Here is a 15,388-nt window from a genome sequence, read left to right as displayed (position 1 = left end):
CTCATTATTGTGAGACAAAAGGGGAAGAGAGTCCTGGACAAAATGCCTTACAGTCTAAAGGTTTAAAGGACCTCTGTTGCGAAAATCTTAAAATTTAAAATATAAGTAAACATATACAAATAAGAAGTATGGTTCTTCCTGAGTAAAATGAGCCATACATTACTTTACTCCAGGGGCGTTCCTAGGGTCCTTGGAGATCGGGGGCACCTGTGGGCACTAGGTGGGGTAGCATATGTGGCGCCGCGGCAAAAAATGGGTGTGGGCATGCAGTGAGTGGGCGTGGCCATGGGTGGGGCCAATTGTACATGAACTTAGCAGCGGTGTAAGCTACAGATAACGGGCCTGCCCATCGAAATACTGGATGGAGCCCCCTGTCCTTTATTTAGATAATTTACAATCAGTATAGGCATAGATCAAAGATGTATACGCACATACAATTTTGATTGGTCAATCACTGACCCCCAATTTTACCACCCCCGTGCAGTAAGTGGGCCAACAGACAATGAATTTGATGAACAGAGCTAAAATTGGCTAATCAAAATTGTATGTGTGTACCAGGCTTTACAGCTAATACTGTACATACTGAAAGTAGCAGGGATCAGCATACAATACAGCTGGTTTACAATCAGTAAAGGCACAGAGTAACACCTTACACTGTACACACTGGAGGTAAATCAGCACACAGTGCAGGCACTAGAGAACAGCGTATACTGTACATACTGTAGGCAGCAGAGATCAGCACACTGCAGCTAGCTTACCAAAAATATGAGGATTACGTTGTGCGGCCGAAAAATAGGTGTGGCCATGGACCAGAATGTGGGTGTGGTAACGGGTGGAGACAAATTTACATGAACTTAGCAATGGTGGGACATTAGATTAGGACAGTGGTGGCGAACCTTTTGGAGGCCGAGTGCCCAAACGTCAACCCAAAAGTCACTTATCTATCGCAAAGTGGCAACAGCAATTTAAACTAAATACTGTACAAAGTTTTAACACATACATGAACATTATGGAAAATCCAAGTTGAAAATAAACTGTGAAGATAAACAATTTCATCCATCCTACTCCTGAAAAATGTATTCATTTTTTAGAATCTTCCAGTTTTATTTTCTGTTTTAAAAAGCTAAAAAAAGTAGGTTTAATGCTATTGTCTCATATGAAGATGATTCAGCTTTTCCCATAGTCTCGCAGTTAGCAATCATGTGACCCCCAACAAGACTTTAATATTTAATATTTTCTCGACAGAGGTCCTTTAAAGAGACACTGAAGCGAAAAAAAAATGATGATATTATGATTTGTATGTGTAGTACAGCTAAGAAATAAAACATTAAGGTCAGATACATCAGTCTAATTGTTTCCAGTACAGGAAGAGTTAAGAAACTCCAGTTGTTATCTCTATGCAAACAAGCCATTAACTCTCTGACTAAATTTAGTCGTGGAGAGGGCTGTTATCTGACTTTTATTATCTCAACTGTTTTCTTTTCCTCTGCTAGAGGAGAGGTCATTAGTGCACAGACTGCTCATTTTGAATGCTGAATGTTGTGTAATCTGCACATATTATAGCATGATGCAATGGTAGAAAAAACACTATATACCTGAAAATAAAAATATGAGAATATTTTCTTTGCTGCTAATCATCTAGTAATTATTCATAGTACACAACCAATTCACTATATCATATTTTTTTTTTCGCTTCAGTGTCTCTTTAAGGGATAGGTCAGTAAGTAAAGGGAAGCTGTGTATGAGATGGTATAAATGGTGGTCAGTGGCCGAGGTGTCCTAGGTAGGAGAGTATGTTTGCCTGAAGAGGTGAGGTTTCCGATTGCCTAAAAAGGGTAAGTGTGGGTGAGTGGCGGATGTGTTGAGGGAGAGTGTTCCAGACGAGGGGAGAGGATGGAAAAAAGTCTTGTAAGCTGAAGTGAGAAGAGGTGACCAGAGAGAAAGACAGGAGGATATTGTTAGTAGAACAAAGATTGTGTGTAGGTTGGTATCTGGAAATAAGTTTATTTAGATAGGAAGGAGCCAGGTTGTGAAGAGCTTTGTAGGCGAGAGTAGGGATTTTAAATTGTATCCTTAGTGTGACTGACAGCCAGTGAAGGGAGTGACAGAGGAGGATAGGGCTGGAGAAGTGGGAGGAGAGCTTGCAAATGCTGCATAAGTTCAGCCTGCTGCTTTGGTGCCCTTGCTCCTGTGGTGCCCTAGACCATGGCCTAGGTAGCCTTGGCCTAAATCCGGCCCTGCTCACGACCCATGCGTTCCAGAGCTGGCTCCCCTGTCTGAGTTCCCCACCGCGGGAGGCTTCGGAAGACGGGCAGCTTAGTACTGTGCATGCGTGAGCGTGCGAGAAAGGGCGCGGTACGGAGCCGCTTGTCTTCAGGAGCACTCAGGCTCCTGAACACTTCCCGAGGTGGCATAGAGCTGTATTCGACCGATCGGTCAGTCACTGCTACCGAGGGGGACAGCGCAAGAATCAGGGGGACGTGAGAGGAGAGGGTAGGTTCTATACGACCGAGAGCATTCCCTCTCCTACCGTAGGTAACTATCTCCTTGTTTGCTTGTTTTTCACGTCCCATCAGCTGTAACGCTCTACCCAAATTTCTGCATCTTCTACCCCCTATTTTCCTGATTCCTGCTGCTGACCCCAAAAAATGTGTGACAACATGTGGGAGCCACAAAGCTGGATTATTTTATCTCCGCGATGCAAGCCGGGGAAAATCCACGTGAGGATCTGGCGCAAGATGCCGGGAGCTCAGGGTGCGCAATCCCAGCAGCTGGCGGAGATCGGAATCGCCGCGCCGCAGCCTGTGTTTTCGCTGTACCATAATCTGACACTACATTATTCATACATAAATCAATTATAAAAGATGGATCAGAATGTAGGGCAGGGAGATTTGATTACAACGGTGCAAAGGGAAGAAGGAAGAAAAGAAAGATGTCGTAGCAAAGATGAACGCTCAAATACGGAGCGCAATATAATCAGATTGGAAGCAACGGCATCTAAACGGCGGCGATCAGCACTGGTGAAAGCCTCATGCAATATTCATAAGCGATGGGGAGACAAGTATGAGAAATAAACAGGGTTAAAGAGAACACTCTGATGTTTAGTTAATGAAATCCAGAGGAGCGGTTACAACTCTGCAGGAGAGAAGAGAGGTAAAAACCCTGAGAGGAGGGAGGGCAGCGGGCGCAGATACAATCGTGGCAAATGGTCTTTAAAGCGGACCTGAACTCAGAACGTCCTCTCTGCTCTAAAAGATAAGCAACAGCATAATAACCTTTAAAGTAAAACATTTCTTTGTTACAGCTGATACAAATCCTGCAATAAATATGCAGTGTGTCTACTTCTTGCTTTCATGGAAGCAGACATTTGGGCCTTGATTCACTAACCGGCACTAAGCTGGTTAGTGTGCCTTATCACTTAGTGGGCACAAACTACAGCGCTAACCTTATCTGAGGTCAGTGTGCCTTATCTGAGGTTAGTGTGCCTTATCTGAGGTTAGTGTGCCTTATCTGAGGTTAGTGTGCCTTATCTGAGGTTAGTGTGCCTTATCTGAGGTCAGTGTGCCTTATCTGAGGTTAGTGTGCCTTACAGATAAAATGTTCGTGATTTTGTGCTTTGCGGTGTGATGCGGCGAGTGCAACGCATACAAATTGCTAACACACATTTTGTAAAATCGGTCTAAAAGATACCAATATTTGACATAATCTAACCCAAACCCTATTCTTACACAAAACCCTCCCTGCCTAAACCTGACAACACCCACTGATCGAGGCCTAACCCCCCCCCCCCCCCCCCGGCCGATGAATCACCCTAACCACCCCTTTCTGCAGCCTTACCCTAATTGACCCCCACCCACCGTAGTCTAATCTTAAGGCCGCCCCCACCCCCACACACACACACTGATATCTAGCCCTAAAAGAACTCAAGCGATACCTAACCTTTAAAAAAACCCGACCGACGCCCAACCTTAACTCCCCCCTCCCCCCCAAAAAAAAATTCAATACATAAATCAGGCATCACTAAAGTTTTTGTGCCCTCATAGTCGGCATGTCCAAAATGACAATAGGCACCTATGGCTGCACCTGAACGTCTGTAGTTTCTTCGGCGCCCTCATTTACTGCGTCCTGTCATGCCTGCATAAGCCACTTTGGTACTGTACTTAGCTATATCTCTCCTTATTTTCTCCCCTGATCCATATAAACCCAGCCATAAACTAGTAGATGGGCAGCAATTGACACCTCCATGACATTAGTCGTTTCCCTGCTCCACAACCTTCCACCACTAAATATAAGGACATGTTCCAGGAGGACAAACTCTGACCGTTCACCGACAATAGTTTTGGGACAGCCAGGAGTCTCCTTTGTCAAGGCACAAGACAGAAGACGATACGGCGGACAATATATATCGGATAATTCTAGTGATGATGTTGCTTCCTGGAGTTAGCACGATGGTCCCGCCATAATGACCCTTCGACTGTTCCATGTATCTGTTCCATATTCCATGTACACTCCCCCATCCTGTTCCCCAAAACCTTGTCCCCAAAAAATTCCTCTACCAGAGGATCTCCAAATGTTCCACTGTTGTCATAATGTCGGAGTTTAGTCAAGTGAGGATACCTGGCCGGACGCCCCTTACCACATCTAAAGTGCACTCACGACCAAGCCACCAGAGCACTCGGTGGCAGCACAATCTCTGTATTCCACAAGGATCCGCACACTCAAAAGATATGTTGCAAACATTATAGCTCTTTTAATGAAAAAACAGAATTCATTAAAAAGATCACGTGTCAGACAAGGACCAGCAACCTGCAATAGATAGGTATCATAGACACCCACAGTCCCTCAAGATGCCAGCTGGTAGCCTTGGAATAGATTGTCCATGAGGTAATTGCCTTTTTTCAGATATAATGTAAATGATCAACTATTTTTGTGGTGATGTGGGAGAGTTTCCTACCACTCTGTGGATGGTTCCATGTCGAAATTTTGGTGAGTAATATCCCCAATGATCCCCTGATGATTAGATTTGGGATCTGTTGGTAACTAATGTAATAGCACTCATTTAGTAAGATAGTTTGGCTCTGTAGTTTGCAAAAATAGTTAGTAAAAGAGGAAAGATAACTGTCTGTAACCTAAATTAATGTTCAGTGCTGTGTAATATGTTGGCGCTTTATAAATACAATAAATAAAGATACAAAGCCAGGTTTCTATTCAACAACCACGGTAGGTGTAGTTGACCGTTATCCAGATACCAGTGACTTTGTACTCAGTTTCCTTTAAGAGGAGGGAATGGGAGGTAACATACGGTAAGCCTGCCTCTTCCTGTCTGAAAGTTTCACTTTAGTAAAAATCCCATTTTTCAACAAGTGATTACAGGGACCAGAGGGCACAAGGAGGGGAAAGGACAATGCATAAAGGTATGTTGATCCAGAATGAACATACCTCCGTACTTACCTTAGCTAGTTTTACCCTGGGTTGGGTGTCCTTTAAGTCCTTAAAGTCACTCAGAGCTGAATAAAATATAAAGTTTTATACATACCTGGGGCTTCCTCCAGCCCCATCTGCTTGGATCGCTCCCACGCCGCCGTCCTCCGCTGCCCGGAGCTTCAGGAATCGGGTGCCATCACTTCAGCCAGTCGGGGCCAGTCTACGCAGGACAAGTGCTCCCTCTATGTATCTCCCCAGCGGCTGCTGGAGAGATAAGCGAACAGCGCACGTTTCTTACGTCAGACTGGTTCCGACTGATGGACGTGCAGAGACCCGGTTTCTGAAGCTGCGGGCAGCAGAGGACCGCGGCGTGGAAGCGATCCAAGCAGATGGGGCTGGAGGAAGCCCCAGGTATGTATAAAACTTTTTATTTTATTCAGCTCTGAGTGACTTTAAGGCACTTTGTATACAGACCTTTGGACTGTGATATGAAATTATATTTTTAGTCTTTAATGTTCTGCGCGGCGAAACACGTTGCGGCGCAGCTCTATCGCGTATCATCATCTTGTTGCGGCGGAATGATCGAGCAGAGAATTTGCTCCGTTAATCACCTTATCAGGTTTCAGCAATGCAGGTCGAGTCCTAATTGCATTAGTGGCGTTTCTCCAGGAGAGACGCGAGCGGTACCCGCCTGCGACGGAGCGCCGCGGCCGCTTTGAAGGCTGATGAGAGCGCCTGTTATTTGCTTTCGCCTAATCAGTCACACGCTAGTCTCACTCCAGACATCATTTTGAAATGCAAATGTGATTCAGTTTATTGACAGAGGATGAGCTTTGTGACTTTTGAAATACGGGATTTATTTGCAGGGGGACGATAATGAGATTTTTTATTTACGGCGTCCAGATAATCCATCTGTAGTGGCTGTTAGACGCTGCAGATGTTATAATATTTCATGATGGGGATGCCGGCACTTGGACACCAGGAGATTTGAATAATGATGGTGTGTTGGCATTGTGGAGATCCGCGTGCGAGTTCAGCCGCCGACAATAAACATAAGATAAAATGTGCTGCACAGTCGATCCGGCTTAAACCTCTAAAGGCTAATTTAAAGAGAACCAGAGACGAAGCACCCTCATGTATTTTACCATATATACCAATGGGAACATGACAGTAAATACCTACTCTGCTCTTTGTTTTATTCTTCTCTGCTAAATCTGCCTGTTATCAGCTCTGATAAGAATCCCTGATTGAGCTTTGCCCCTAGTGATTATAGCTGAGTCTCCTGGCTCTGATTTCCTGCTAAGAGGATACATAGCGGGAAAGCAGAGCCACAAGGGGGCAGACTTGGGCTTGAAAAGACATCACAGAAGACTGACTCAGCTATAATCACTAGGGGCAAAGCTAGACTGAATGCTCAGTTGGGGATTCTTATCAGAGCTGATAACAAGCAGACTGAGCAGTGAAGAATGAAACAAAGAGCAGAGTAGGTGTTTACTGTCATGTTCCCATTGATATATATGGTAAAATACATGAGGGTGCTTCATCTCTGGTTCTCTTTAGAGCAAACCTGAAGTGAAAAAACCCTATGACATAATGAATTGTATGTGTAGTTCAGATAATGAACAGAACATTAGTAGCAAAAAAAAGTCTCGTATTGTTATTTTCAGTTATTTTTCAGCTTTTTCTTTTATAACATAGCATCAAACTGTCATCTTTGCAGTTTTAAAACCACACCCTGTCTTTTAAGCTAAAAAACAAAGCAGAAATAATGACCCTTTGAACTTTTCTGCAGTGAAACCTTATCTCAAGCTGTTTTTCACTGTTTTTTGCCTGTTTAGTGATTCAGAAAAAAAGCACTGTATCTGACCCAAGTTGAACGAATAGCTCAGAGAAGCTCTTTTGCATGGATAATAACTGAAGTTTAACTCTTCCTGTACCGGAAAACAATGAGACTCTTTTCTTTGCTGCTAATGTTCTATTTCTCAGCTTTGCTGCACATACAATTCATTTTTTCATAAGTTTATTTTCGCTTCAGGTTTGCTTTAAGACTTTTTAGAAAAGCCCTGAGCTGCTCCCATTTTTCCAAACGTTTCAGGAATACAAGGTGCTCTGAATAATATCCCAGTCAATTTAAATAATTGGGGACTGTCTGCCTAACCCCCCTTAAGGACCAGGCAAATTTGCATGCGGGGGGAGGGGAGGCACTTTTTTTTTGGGTGGGGGGGGGGGGGGTCCGGCAGCCGGATCCCTGCTGGGGCTTGGTGGGCATCCGCTGGTGATCATCAGGGCCGGATTTGTACTCTTTTTCTCTTTTTCCGCCCAAGGCCACTGTCACCAGCCGCCCCCCTTCAGTATAGGTAGCAAGATGGCCCCTCCCCCTTTCCTCCAGTATAGGTAGCCCGATGACCCCCCCCCCCAAAGTATAGGTAGCCAGATGACTCCTCCCCCTTTTCCTCCAGTATAGGTAGCCAGATGACCCCTCCCCCTTTCCTCCAGTATAGGTAGCCTGATGACCCCCCCCCCCCAAGTATAGGTAGCCAGATGACTCCTCCCCCTTTTCCTCCAGTATAGGTAGCCAGATGACCCCTCTCCTCTTTCCCTCTAGTATAGGTAGCCTGATGACTCTTTCCCCCAGCCCAGGTATCCAGATGACCGCTTCCTCCTTTACCTCCAGTATAGATAGCCAGATGACCCCTCCCCCTTTCCCTCTTGTATAGGTAGCCTGATGACTCTTTCCTCCAGCCCAGGTATCCAGATGACCACTCCCTCCTTTACCTCCAGTATAGGTAGCCTGATGACCCCCTCAAGTATAGGTAGCCAGATGACTCCTTCCCCTTTTCCTCCAGTATAGGTAGCCAGATGACCCCTCCCCCTTTCCCTCTAGTATAGGTAGCCAGATGACTCCCTTAATCCCTCCTTTTCCCACCCCCCTTTCAGTATAGGTAGCCAGCTCACCTACACACCGCAGCAGCCATCAGTGTCACTCATTTCTCCACACATCTCCATCTCTGCTGCACAGGCGGCTAGCAGCAGAGTACTGAGGTCAGACGCTAGCCTGATTGCCCTGCATTGCTGCATTGGCAAGCTTACAAATGCTGCACCAGTTTAGCCTGCTGCTTTGGTGCCCTTGCTCCTGTGGTGCCCTAGGCCATGGCCTAGGCCTAAATCCGGCCCTGGCGATCATAGTGATTACGTAATCAGAAGCCATACACGATGGCTGCCGATCGCTGAGGGGAGATGCCAGCTGTCATATGACAGCCTCTCGGGTTCGCACGATCACATCGGGAGCGGAAACGGCGGGTGGCGTAAATCCTACGCCGCATCAGGCTAGAACAGCCACAAGTGCGGCGAAGGATTTACTATCGTCCGTCCCCAAAAGGCTAATCAGATTTTTTTAAGGTATATCCAAAGTAAAAATATACATTGTTTCCACTGGACAACATTTAGTGTTCTAGATCTAGCAGATGTTTCAGTGCTGCTGCAAGCCACTTACACACGTCAAATGGTGTCAAATGACGAGAGGAGGAAATATTCAGATACTCGCTGTGTAGAGATAGCCCACCTAGCAACAGAGGATAAATGATGCAAATACTAAATGCTTAAAGAGGAAGTCCAGCCTTAACAAACACACTGTCATTAAGTTACATTAGTTATGTTAATTAAAATAGATAGGTAATATAATCTCTTACCTGCCCTGTTTTAAAAGAACAGGCAAATGTTTGTGATTTCATGGGGGCAGCCATCATTTTGGTTGAAAGGAGGTGACAGGGAGCATGAGACACAGTTCCAACTGTCCTGTGTGCTGATCACCCCTCCCAGTTGCTAGGCAATGTGAACAACAACATAGGAAATCCCATCATGCTTTGCACAGCATCAGGGAAATAAAGCCCGGGCAGTTTTCTTTGATGGGTGGAGCTTAGCTAAAAATGCAGCTAAAAATGATGCTTTGGTAAGAAAAACAAAGTTCTGATGCTGTGAAACTGTTAAAGAAACACCAAGCCTTTTCAGTTCTGCTGAGTAGATTTTTAGTCCGGAGGATCACTTTAAAGACTGGTACACAAGATGCAATTTCCCATCAGATCGGTTGAATCTATAGTTTACGGCACGTCTGATCTATGCTGATTTTGTGTTGTACTGATCCCAAAATCAATACCGATCTCGATTGGGAGCAGATCAGACATGCTGGAAATGATCAATTCGACCCGTTGATCTGACGGGAAACTGCATTGTGTGAACCAGTCATAAGAGGCTTACTCAAGGTATACATAAACATGTGAGTAGGTCTGCATTCACACTTTGGTTTTCAGTGCCATGGATGGGGACATACTGTCCATTGCGTTGTCACAGTCTACACAACAGAACACGCACATAGAACAACCATTCAGATCTTTAGCGATGAGTAATGTGCACTGACAGCATGAGTCACTTGATTTACATGACTGAGAGGCACCTCCCACTAGCTCAACCATTTTATGGACACAAATAGACCTGAGGAAGCAGAATTACACACCTAATAAATGCTGAAGTGTCTTAACGAAAAAAAAGAATTGGCCTTCAGTTTTGGTGTACGACCTTTTCTGTGTGGTCCTTAATTTTCTCTTTCAAACTTGTGTCTCCACCAATGTACTGTAAGAGATCGGTTTTGGGACGGTCACCCTCAGTACTTACCGAGATGCTGTAGGCGGCCTCCAGGACCACTGGAACAGAAAGCTTCCCCTGCAGATTCAGTTTTGTTAAATAAAAAACCTTTTCTCCCACAATCCTCTCCTTCTTCATCCGACGTGCCAGGTACAGTCTGAACCGCACGGCGTAGTTTGCAATCATCTCCGATTCAATGTGGTTAAACTTGAAGGTCTCTGAGAAGACGGGGCAAGGTCCCCTCTGCAGGCCGGTTTTGGCCCTCTGCTTCTTCATGGGTAAGAGAACCAGGTGGACCTGCCAGGAGTTGCTATTCCCAGTCCTGTTGTAGGTGGGCAAGTCGGTGATGGCTGTCACCGTGACGAGAAGTTTCTGCTCCTGCGAATCATAGTCAAAAATGACATCCAACGTGCCGTATTTAGCTACCGGCTCGGCATCAAAAGACTTGGGAAGCTGTGAAGATGATCCTCTGCCTGACAAATCCTAGCAAGGAGAAGAAGAAGAAGAAAAAGATATATGAATGTGTTTATTTCACTTACTTTCAGATCAGTTATAATGCCTAAGACGGGTTCTGTGTCTACGCATGTAAGTTGTAAAGAATGCACCTAAAAAAAAGCAAAAAATAAGTATTAAGATAACAATAACCTGCCCTGACTTGTCAACATGAGGACTCTAAGACAATTTAGCTAGACCTGAAAATAAACCTTTTTAGAAATTCATAGAATATATTATAGAGTTTTATTTCCCCTTCAGCGAAGAATATGTCAAATTTGACTATTAAGCAGGCCCCGAATTATTGTCAGAGCCCGGGGGCATCCTCCATCACCTGGGGAACCTGCGACTCACGCCGTGATTGGCACTAAGTTTGAATCAATGGAGGATTATGAAGTAGATGTCAGGTGTGAAAGCAGTAACTGGGGATTTTTTCTCTCTCTTTTTGCAGTTAGTAGCGGTAGGGAGAAAGGTGGTGGCGTGTGCTAATTGCAGGCGTTTCACCTAGAACATAATATGTGCATTGCTAAATCACAGGAACCAGGGGGAACGGAGCAGAGCCCTTTTGCCATATGCACCATAAAAGCTACTATCAGGGCTGGTTGTATTCAGAGATGGGCTTTTCGAGTACAAAAGCTACTGGAATTCGAAATTGTAATGAAGGTTGATTAAGGCAGGTGTGAGTATGGGAGACGAGGGGTTACTTACCCAAAAGTCTGTTGGGCTTATATGCGTATCACTCCACTCGCACGCGACCTATGGGAAGCGTTCCATGACTCACTACCACACTTCCTCCTTCCGGCTTGAAGGAGGAAGTGCGTCCCATAGGTCGCGTGCGAATGGAGTGATACGCATAGGAGCCGACGGACTTCTGGGTAAGTAACCCCTCATCTCCCATGCCCACACCTGCCTTAAAGAGAACCTGAGGTGGGTTCTAAGAATCCAATTAGCATACAGAGGCTGGTTCTGCATACAATGACCAGCCTCTGTTGCTATACCGTCTCCCCCCAGCCTCTCTCTGCACTCTGCTGTCCCCAAATAAATCAATCGCCGTGCTGGTGATGGCTGTTTACATGTGAAGTGTCAGTCTGCTGCTCCCCCGCCTCCTCCATAGCGCTGGTCCCCGCCCACGTCCCTTCCCTCCAATCAGCGGGGAGGAAAGGGACGCTGGCGGGGACCGGCGCTATGGACGAGGCGGGGGAGCGGCAGACTGACACTTCACATGTAAACAGCCGTCGCCAGCACGTCGATTGATTTATGGGGCATAGCAGAGCGCAGGGGGGAGACTGGGGGAGAGGGTATAGCAACAGAGGCTGGTCATCGTATGCAGAACCATGCAATTGGATTCTTAGAACCCACCTCAGGTTCTTTTTAATCAAGCTTCATTACAATTTTGAATTTGAGTGGCTTTCTACTCGAAAGTCCATCTCTGGTTGTATTTACAATGGGGCCCCCGGGCAAAATTAACCTGGGGGGACCCCAGACAGACCCACCACCCAAATCGGCATTAAGGGCCCCTTTGTTTCTGCCAAATCCCCCCCCCCCCAAAGTTAAATGCATATGGGCCAACTGAGAATATTTGAAGTGTTAGAAGTTTAAAAAAACATGTCCCAACCAATCGTACAGCAGAGTTCCCCCTTAATTCTAGATTTATTTCATCTGGCCTTTATTTTGTGATTCTCATTTTGACTGACTAGTAAATGATCGATATTTACAGTACGAAAAGAGAAATTCATATTTAAACACAATTTAATGCCTGGAAAAGCTTCCTGACATTTACCAAAGAGAATCGGTGAGAAAAAAAACAACACACAGACACACGTCAGTCTCTGATTACGAGGTATTTAAATCTTCCTGGTGATTTAGCCCCACCAAATAAGGCAGTGTTCATTATTTTTCTCACATTTGACATTTTTATTATTAATCCGCTGTATGATCTGTTCGGAAATTTCCTGCTTCTGTTGTGCTAACCTCAGACTGCTTCATCTGCTTGGCGGCGGGTGTTAAAGGCTTACGTGAGTGGATGGGCTCCTGTCTAGAACGCCAGATGACAAATCTGCGTAATAAGATTTATCGCCGCACGTTAGTAAGGTTTGATAGCCTGGGTGTCTTTCTTCCGAGGCACAGGAGGCTATATTTAGAGACAGGTACCCTTGCCAGCTGGCTGAGAGTCTGAGCCAGGTGTTTTGTTGTGTGCTCGGTATACCACCCCCGTGCTGCGTACCATGCAAGTTGTAAGTCCATTTCAAAGATATACTACTTTATTAATTTTTTATACACAGTGAGGGCTGGTGCACACCGAGCGGGTTTTGTCGCGTTTGCTAGGGTAATGTATTTCAATGGGGTGGTTCACACCAGAGCGGGAGGCGTTTTGCTAAAACGCATACTCCCGGGCTGAGGCATTTTTTGGATTGCGGAGGCGTTTCTGCCTCAATGTTAAATATAGGAAAAACGCAAACCGCTCTGAAAAGCGCCAGTTCTGAGCGGTTTTCCAGGCGTTTTTGTTACAGAAGCTGTTCAGTAACAGCTTTACTGTAACAATATCTGAAATCTACTACACCAAAAACGCTTCCCAAAAAACGCAAAACGCTAGCTGAAACGCTTCATAAAAATAAGAAAAGGCGTTTCAAAATCCGCTAGCGTTTTGCGGATCTGCTAGCGGTTTTTGGTGTGCACCAGGCCTTACATAGGGTGAAATACCACCAAGTTAAATAGAAGACGATGTGAGAGGGATATGGAGGACCATTATCGCAAAAATCAGACACTTAGAGGAACCTCCAGCGGTGGAACGCATGAAGGTATGTGCTCCTGCCTGCCGCTGCTGATAGATGCTGGAAGGGAGCGCCCGAGGTGAGGGGGAGGGGACTGTCCCCCCTCCCCGCCCATGTGTGCCCATGCTCTCTCCTCATGCTGCAACCCCATCCGGTCCCCCCAAAAACAGCCCTGAGAAGGCCCTAGAGGGGCCCTGGGCCCCACCTCGGATGCAGGGGCATACGACACTGACTTTGACTCAAGTCTGACTAGAATAGCTGCATGTTTTTTTTCAGGTGTGTGATTCAGGCAATACTTATGCATGAAAGATCAAGCAAGACAGTCAGGCCACATACACACATCAGACCATAGTCTTTTGAAAATGAAAGATCACAGACCAATTTTACCCCCTTCCATGTAGTATGAGAGCCATCCCTACACAGTCGATTCGATGGAGCTGCACTCCCCATCAGACAGAAATCTTTGCAAGATGCTGCGCACAAAGATGCTGTACACATGCAACAGATCAGTATCTGCAAAAGATCTGTTCCTGCCAAAGATCCGTTCCTGCAAAATGCATTCATAGTCTATGAGATCTGCAGATCCTCATACACACCTTGTTTAACTGACACTCATCTGCAGATCAGACAATCATCTGCAGATCTGAAGATCCATCCTGGTGGATCTGATCTGCAGATGAATGTCTGTTAAACAAGGTGTGTATGATGATCTGCAGATATCATAGACTATGAATGCATTTTGCAGGAACGGATCTTTTGCAGGAACAGATCTTTTGCAGATACTGATCTTTTGAATGTCTACAGCATCTTTGTGTGCAGCATCTTGCAAAGATTTCTGTCTGATGGGGCGTGCAGCTCCATCGAATCGACTGTGTAGGGATGGCTCTCATACTACATGGAAGGGGGTAAAATTGGTCTGTGATCTTTCATTTTCAAAAAACTATGGTCTGATGTGTGTATGAGCCTTCAGGCAACTGGTATTGCTTAACAGGACAATAAATATAGCAGCCTCCATATCCCTCTCACTGCAGGCACACTATGAGGCCTAGTGCACACCAGAGCGGTTCTGCAGCGTTTTGCGATCCGCTTGCGGGTGCGGATCCGCTAGGGTAATGTATTTCAATGGGCTGGTGCACACCAGAGCGGGAGGCGTTTTGCAGAAACGCATACTCCCGGGCTGCTGCAGAGTTTGGATTGCGGAGGCGTTTCTGCCTCCAATGTTAAGTATAGGAAAAACGCAAACCGCTCTGAAAAACGGCACTTCAGAGCGGTTTGCCGGGCGTTTTTTGTTACAGTAGCTGTTCAGTAACAGCTTTACTGTAACAATACATGAAATCTACTACACCAAAAACGCTTCACAAAACCGCAAAACGCTAGCTGAAACGCTACAGAAAAAGAAAAAGCGTTTCAAAATCTGCTAGCATTTTGCGGATCTGCTAGCGGGTTTTTGGTGTGCACCAGGCCTAAGTCACTGCTCTGAAAAGTAGAGAAGGCATTAACAGCGAACCTCCAATGCTGGCTCAGAGGGAGCTCAACTAAGACATCAATAAGACTGTAGCTAAAAAACAAAGATGCAGGCAGCCTCTTCGTTTGAGGCCGGTTTTACACCTGGCCTGTGCGTTTGCAGAGCAATGCCCCGCCCCCATTGCACCGCACCACACAAAATGTCTATCTTATGACTCTGCAGCAGAGTCCGCCGACAGGGTCAAATGCATAGCAATTTGACAGCCACTTTATATGTCTGTCAATCTTTTTTTAAGGATGTTAAATAAAGAGGTGCTTTAAAGGATACCCGAGGTGACATGTGACATGATGAGATAGACATGGGTATGTACAGTGCCCAGCACACAAATAACTAGGCTGTGTTCCTTTTTTTTTTCTTTCTCTGCCTGAAAGAGTTAAATATCAGGTATATAAGTGGCTGACTCAGTCCTGACTCAGACAGGAAGTGACTGCAGTGTGACCCTCACTGATAAGAAATTCCAACTATAAAACACTTTCCTAGCAGAAAATGGCTTCTGAGAGCAAGAAAGAGAAGGAAAGGGGCAATAGCTCATAGATTT

General features: G+C 45.5%; 1 protein-coding gene across 8 annotated transcripts in view; it reads right to left on the bottom strand.

Annotated features, from left to right (window-relative positions):
* Positions 1–15,388, bottom strand: part of SYT14 (synaptotagmin 14) — a 298,006-nt gene that overhangs the window by 111,970 nt on the left and 170,648 nt on the right. For all 8 annotated transcript variants that reach the window (XR_011019493.1, XR_011019494.1, XR_011019497.1 and 5 more), the window contains one exon: positions 10,093–10,545. Coding sequence is in view for 2 of the 8 variants with exons in the window: in XM_068232991.1 (XP_068089092.1) it covers positions 10,093–10,545 (453 nt within the window). In the remaining 6 variants the exon portion in view is untranslated. The remainder of the gene's footprint in view (positions 1–10,092; positions 10,546–15,388) is intronic.

This window comes from Hyperolius riggenbachi, chromosome 4 (assembly GCF_040937935.1).
Source record: "Hyperolius riggenbachi isolate aHypRig1 chromosome 4, aHypRig1.pri, whole genome shotgun sequence".
NCBI classification, from domain to species: Eukaryota; Metazoa; Chordata; class Amphibia; order Anura; family Hyperoliidae; genus Hyperolius; species Hyperolius riggenbachi.
Note: the sequence above shows the minus strand (reverse complement) of the source record. Positions and strands in the feature narration are given on the sequence as shown.